General features: G+C 30.4%; 1 protein-coding gene across 1 annotated transcript; it reads right to left on the bottom strand.

The window, feature by feature from the left end:
* Positions 1-2038: 2038 nt before the first annotated feature.
* LOC143546535 (uncharacterized) lies at positions 2039-3618 on the bottom strand. Its single transcript, XM_077038188.1, has one exon. It carries the CDS (start codon positions 3412-3414, stop codon positions 2260-2262), a length of 1155 nt encoding a protein of 384 aa, XP_076894303.1. The 5' UTR covers positions 3415-3618; the 3' UTR covers positions 2039-2259.
* Between the last annotated feature and the right edge of the window lie 4107 nt (positions 3619-7725).

Raw genomic sequence — 7725 nt, 5'->3', positions numbered from 1 at the left:
TTCTTGCCTTTCAAATTTCAAATTGATGCAACATGATAGAAGTAGCTTGAAATATTAGTGAAGTAAATTCCTTTTTTCACGTTTAGGGATGGCGGCATCCTTGGGAAGGACATGGACATGGACATGGAGATGAACATTAGGTAATAATTATCTTCTGCTGCTTATGATATATATGTGTTTGTTAAATTAATTTCAGTGGTTTAAATGTGAAGTAATAGCTTTGTTGGTCAAAAGTTTTTGAAATGCGATATGCCTTCAAGCAGCCAAATTAATTTTTGTTTTTTACTTCATGCTGTTGATGTTTGAAACAATAGGCAAGAATCATAATTACCCATTAGCCCTCATATGAAAAAATAGTGGGTGAACCAATTTTGGTATGTTTTTCTAAACCGACTCATTTCAACAAGACTCTATCTTTTGGCCAGAATCTGTTTTGACCCAATTTCAGTTTCCTTATAACCATTACTGACTTGAACCCGTTCTTACTCGTGACCCAAACCCGTCTAGTTTTCCAGGTCTATTTGAAACTTTTTCTTATGTAAATCTAGTCAAAAGTTGAAATGATTCCTGCTATTTAATTTAAGAAATAGTACTTAAGCCTCAAACGCCAGCCTAAATTTAAGGCATAAATTTTGACACATGTTTTAGTCATTTTCTCTCGTTGCATTGATGTTTTTGGTAATTTGATCTATGAAGCATTACTTTGGTCTACAAGTAACTGCGTATTTGGTACCATTTTTGTTCAATTTCAGGTGTTGCGATGATCAAAAGAGACCATAAAACTGCCGTGTGTTTTATTCAATGATTGTGCTTTTGGAACAACACAACCTATGTATCTGAGACACCATGCTTTTGTTTGTTAAATAAAATGATGTGACTATGGAACCATGTGAACTGAGTTATGTGATTTTTTTCTTAATCCTAATGTGGACTTCTACACTTGTTAAGGTTGGTTATTTAGACAATTAGGCATATGTTTCAGGTGCCCAAAGCATAGCTAGGCGCTATACAAGCGTTATTACACATACAAACTAGCACAATCAATAAACTTGAAACCTTCAAAAGGAGAATCCACCTCTGACCAACTTTTACTTATGCCTGGGTTACTTGGGTTTTGGTAGATCATTTATTCACACAAGACCCGAATTTGTGACCAAACAAGTTGAAAGACTACTTCATGTTCATTCATAAGAGTTGGGCAGTTATTTGGGTCACCTGAATATGGATTTTGACCTAGGTTTTTTATTAAAGTAGTTAATATATATGTGTAGTGTAGGGAACGATTTATATGAGAACCAATGGAATACGAGACCAAGTTCGCCAATGTTAACTGTTTTGGGTGTAGGAAAGAAATGAGTGAAGACTAAAAGAGCATGAAATAATGTGTAACCATATTTACCTGTGTAAAAAAGAAATCCAGGTATTGGAAACTGTTTGGCAAAAACCAGTAAAAAACCGATTCAAACCAAATCGAACGCCGAACCAAACCGGTTAACGAAACCGTTCCTTTTCCACTTGCAGAGAGGTTAGAAACCGGAATTGGTTTAAGCTAATAGTGATTTTGACTTCTGTTGACCCAAACAGAAACCGGTTTGGGTAAAGACCCGGTATGTACATTGTTAATACCCTAAAGGTTATTTGTTGAGTGAAAACATGATCTCTTGTTTCACTTTTTTGGAGAGGATAAGAAAAGAAAGTGAGGATCTTATTGCTGAACATATCGTACTTTGGTTAACAGAACAACATATACGGTGCTTTTAAGTTCAAGACCACTAATGTTCTCCAAAAACATATATGTGGTTTGTAATTCATCATAAAACCAAATAGTTCGCACAATAATCGTCGCAAAAATAGGGTTTTTTTCCACTGTTATTGATTTTTGGTACTAAAATTAATTGCAAAGCGGATTCTAGACCATGCTATTTGTGTTGGTAATTGTTCATTTGTGACGGTTTTGACCATTTTGTGGTAGTGTTGTTTATATAGTGTATTAGAATTGTTATATTAAACGTAAGGAAAAATCTTTGGTAATCACTTAATTTAGTACGAAAAGAAACTTAAAACATAATTATCTTCCAAAGTACATATTATCCAAACCCTACCACCCTCCAAAACATCAAAGACAAACCAAAGTAAAAAAGACGGAGTCACAAACAAAAGAAAAAAAAAATGACTTCCACTTCTTTTTTAAACCTTCCAATATTATGCTTTGTAATTATAGTTACTTAACTTATAAAACAATTTTGCATCTCTTGATTCTCATGGCAAATACCCCTCTTGCTTGTCATACTCTTCCATTGTGTCAAACTCATATTTTGGTTCTTCATTATTCCTATAATACCCTTCACCATTGTCACTCACTTGTTCCTCATAACTACTTTCCCGGTTATAATTCGCATTGTTGTTTGTACCATAAGAGTACTTACCATTCTCCAAAAACCTTGTGTCACTCATTCCTTGTTTCTCCGCCATGTACCCATTGTTATTTTCTTTAGAGGGTGTGTATCCATAGCCGCTATTCTCGTTTGTGAAGGCCTTGTAATTATTGTTGTTGTTTTCAACGAAGCTATTGGTCTTGTAACCATTGTTCTCATTCATAGAGCTTGAGTATTCATTGCCGTTGTCTTTATAGTTGTTGCTATACAGCTTCTGGTTGTAACCATTCTCATTACTGTTGTAGACATTCTCATTGTTGTTGTAGACATTCTCATTATTGCTGTAGCCATTCTCGTTGTTGTAGACATTCTCATTGTTGTTGTAACCATTCTCATTATTGTTGTAGCCATTCTCATTGCTGTAACCGTTCTCGTTATTGTTGTAGCCATTCTCATTGTTGTTGTAGCCATTCTTGTTGTTGAAACCATTTTGGTTGTAGCCATTCCCATTGGTGTAACCATTTTGGTTATAGCTTGAGTAGCCATTCTCATTGTTCGAATAGCCATTTTCGTTAGTAGAGTAACTCTGGCTGCTTAATAGCTTCTCAAAGGGTGTCTGCTTTGGTGAAATGAACTCATCAACATCATTAGTTTCTTTCTCCTCATCCTCTCCCTCGGGGGTTTCATTCTCAGAACCCTCCAAGGAAGTCGTGCGGTATTCCTCTAAGGAATACTCACTCGACCCTTTACCATAAAGACCATAACCATACGCCTCTTCCGCTGGTGCTGGAGACGGAGCCAAGAAAAATGGCTCCGTATCTGGAGCCGGTGCTGGAGCCAAAAACACTGGCCCAGCCTCCGGCTCCAGCCCTGGTACCAGCATTGGTGCTGGTGCTGGTACCAATGATGAGGAGGTTATGGGTGAATTTGAAAGGTAATGAATGACTTTGGTGAAAAACTTGCTCTCTCTAGCATGAGGTTGGAGGGTGAGTGAAGAGAGTATGAGGAAAAAGAAGAGTGTGCTTGCAATGGAGGCCATGGCACTAAATCTGAGTTTGGCTGGCAAGGTTTAAGGTCACAAACAAAGTGGTAGATTTATAAGATGGATGTTTGTTTAACCGGATTCACAGGAGGAGATTGAGGTGGTGGGGTAGTCTTATAAATGTTTAAAGTGATGGAGTCTTCTTGCATGTTCATATAATGAGAATGTTTAAAGTGGTGGGGTATGCTGGTTTATGGATGCACCCAATTCACGCCACCATAAATTATTACAACTTATTTTTGTTAACTATCGCAGACAAAAAGTACAACAGTTGTTTTATATCCATACCTACCTTTTAAAAAAGAGCCTATATGTTAATAAATATTTGACAAATAATGTTGTGTTTTAATAGAGGGGGAAATTATCAAAATAGTCATTTGACGATCACATGTTGCCAAATAACTAAAATTACTATAAAAAAATTGACCTACCATCTCAACGAGATTTTTACCAAAATCTCGCCTCTTTAAAAAAAAATAATTTAATTCAAAACATTATATGTTTATGAATATCTTGTAATCATTTAGGTATTCTTTATAATCTTTGTATTTCACATTATATTTTTTTTAAAACAATTTTATAAAATCTTTCACGTTTTATTTCTAAGTGTCACTGTAGTAAGTTTTTTATAAACTTATTTAAATATAATAGTCTTTTTTTATAACATTAAAATTTGCTAACATCAATAAATTTTTAAAAGATTGTTATGTTTTAATCTTAAATGTTTTGAAAAGTGACAAGAGTCTTCTAAAAAGGGCAAGATTTATAAAAATAGAAATACAATAAATAAGTTTATAGCATTGCCAAAATGTAATTAATTTTTTTAACGATAAGTTTGAAATTTGATAGCATTTCCATTTTATGTTTATAATAATTTAAAATCTTTTTAAAAAAGTATCAAGATTCGTTTTAAAAAAGAGATGATCTGTTTGTCTTTTTTCCCCCTTCTTTATTTATAAAAGTTGATTTTTATTTTGAAATTAAAAAATATTAAAACCAGTTTTTTTTTTAATTCTAGCAGGAAATTAAGTTTTTTAAAATAAATCTAAAACTAATAAAATAATAGTTCAAAACTATACTATATATAAAGAGAAACTTAATGCTACAGTGATTCCAATGTAAGTCCAATTAGTTTAATATTTTGAAACCAAATGTAAGTTTCTTTTTTTAAAATATTTTGAAACCTGTTTTGATATATAATTTTATTATTAGTTAAACGTTGAATATTTAATGTTTTTCATTAGTCCTATTTATTAAAGAAATTTATTTGAAAAATTAATTGATTTTCTTTACTTTTAATATGACGAAAATTGAAATACATTTTTTTAAATAAATATTTATTATTTTTTAATAATTTATATCTTACTAGTTTGAGGCCCATGTATTACACGAGTAATTAATGAAAAATTTAAACTTTAACCATTAAGTAAAATATATTCAACAAATTAATCATATACTGTTAATACAATTACAATTAACATTGAAATTACATAAATTAGATAACTAAGATTATACAAATATGTTACAAATTGTCTGTTTGTAACTCTTAATAAGGTGACATATAGGTATGTTTATAACTCTTGATATAGCCACGTATAGCTGTCCGTGTGACAAAAAAGGTTCCCCGAATACATACCAACTCTAGATAAATGATAATATATCTATGAAATTATTAAAAAAAATATTCATACATATAAAATATCATAGCTTTTAATCAATTAATATGATATCATTTGAGAACATCTGCTCATGTTTTAAAAAAAACACGATTATCCCAAAAATCATATTACCTACACTTTGATGTTATAATCATCCTTAGAATCTTTAGAATTTGAAATTGATTGATCATGATAAATTTGTTGTCATTAATATTATGTGTATGACAAATTTTAATTAATTTTCTATTTTACAATTAAAAATTGTATAATCAAGCAACATAAAAACCGAAAATTAAACTATAACAAAATGATTTGTTTATTCATATGAATGTAATTGCCAGGAAAACGACAAATACATACTAACCTTATAACCATGTTTAAATAATAGTGATTATTCTTTGTTAGAAGAATATTAGAAGATTTAAAGTTGCATAAAGTGAAGGTAGTGATTCTTATATATAATAGTTAGAAGTAGGACTGTCACTTTTACCAGTAACCTGAAACCCAACCCAAGAAAACCCGTACCCGAACCCAAACTAACCCGGCCCGAGAAACTCGAACCCAAGAAAATATTAACCCGAACTTGAACCGAAGTAATTCGGGTTGGTTCTTGGATCAGAGTTCTAGGTTTCGAGTCAACAAAAATAAACTTTTAGTTTTTAAATCATATATATTTTTAGGTATTAAAGGCTAAGTCTTAGTCGCTAGCGTTATCAGGATTTAATCCAAGTCGATTGTTCTCATTCCACATATAATGAATCGATTGTTTATTTTTTTTATTATTTTGAATATAAACCATAATAAACACTTTAATTATGTACTAACCAACATGTAACACTAACATAACCTCAATTCGTTGTATTTGTATAAAAATAAAATTAATAAGATAATATAATATAAGAATTATGTAAATAACTGATGAAAAGAATATTCTAGGTTTCAAAATCCTAAATGATTTTTGGAAAACGAAAATAATGGAATGGGACCGAACCAAATTTTTTGGTTTAAAATATATCAAATGCTTTTAATTAAGTAATTTATCTTATAAGACATATTAAATTAAATATATTAGAATGTATATAAAAAATATAAATCAAGTCATAAAACATATGTTTCTGAAGTATTTTGCTCTGAGTTATGGAATAAAATATTGAAAACTAAATAATGATATTCTTATTGCTAAAACCCTTTATACTATACAAAAAGTCATATAAATAAATGACAGATGGTTCATAGAGTAAATCATTATACATATCTTCTCAAAATAATATAAAATGACCGTGCAAATTGCTCTTTTCCAAGTTTTTCAAAGCAATAGTGAAAAAGTGGGCATTAAAGATATTGATGGATAAATGCTTGCAAGTTATACGTATTATATGAACTCACAAATTAAAAGGTTACTACGAATTTTTTTTTAATAGCAAAATTTCTTCCGCGTCTATTTCACGTCATGTTTTAAGTGGATTTGAACTCACAGCCATTTGATTTAATGTCATTATGTCATACACTTTTGCTACTAAACAAAGCTAGTAATTGTGTAACTACAAAATATTATTGCCAGTTATATATAAACTTTCATAATAGGTTATAACTAGCATCAGCGTTGTAATTAAATTTTAATATTTTCTTATAATGTGTGTAAACATTCTTCTGGCTTATGCTTATATTTTAAATTAGCTTATAGCTAAGCTATTTTCAATTGTTTGGATTAGCTTATATCCTACAAGTTAATTATGTGTCTTAATAAGTTGTTAAATCCACCATTCTTTAATTTATGAGAGTAATAAGTTGCTTCAATAATTACTAATCCATCACCATTTAAGAGATACAATTTTAAACAAATAATTTTCTTCAAATAAGCTAAAAAACCATCTTCACATAAGCTTCTCTAAATAAGCTTATATAAGCTCATAAGCATAAGCTTAAAAAGCTAAACCAAACACTAAATTAAGCTTATTTTGTAAAATAAAGCTAAAAAAGCTATAAGCTTTGTTAAAAAAGCTAGGTCAAACACCCCCGAATTTAAATTTAATAATTATTAATTAATAAAATTTGATGGTAAAACTTAAAACTAGCGACAATAAAGATTTATCAAGATCAAAAATAAAAAAAATAGGGTATGGTCTATTGAATAAATGGTACCATTGGATACTAAAATAAAAGTTCAGAAGAAGAAATTAGTAAAAAAAAAAAGGGTAAAGGTGTTTGTCCTTCTTTCACTTAGTTTTCCTTTTCTTTTATAGAATAGTTCACATCACAGGACACAGTATCACACACATACGTAAAGTTAATCAACTAAAATATATTTTATTATCACGAGAAGTAAGTGGATCCCATAACTTAACTTTAAAAAATAAAAAAGCAATGGATTTCCTTTTGAAGTTAATTTTGGCGCAATAACCGGAAGGAGGAGATGGTCAAAGTTGTTGCATAATCGCTCCAATTAGGTTTGACTTTAACGTGAAATTGTCAAATTACTAATGAGCGGAAGAACCACATGTATGTATACCATGAATATATATTGTGAACAAGTAAGTTACAGACAATATCAAAAAAGTACTTTCAATTAATTAAAACTAGTATTTAGCCCCCCTGTTTGTGACTGGTCAAGACAACGATGATAATAATAACTAATTATGGAAGAGTTACC

The sequence above is a fragment of the Bidens hawaiensis genome, unplaced genomic scaffold (assembly GCF_021521415.1).
Source record: "Bidens hawaiensis isolate Kalapana, Puna unplaced genomic scaffold, B.hawaiensis_p1.1 tig00014401_1, whole genome shotgun sequence".
NCBI classification, from domain to species: domain Eukaryota; kingdom Viridiplantae; phylum Streptophyta; class Magnoliopsida; order Asterales; family Asteraceae; genus Bidens; species Bidens hawaiensis.
The sequence above is the reverse complement of the archived record's forward strand: the minus strand, read 5'-3'. Positions and strand labels throughout refer to the sequence as shown.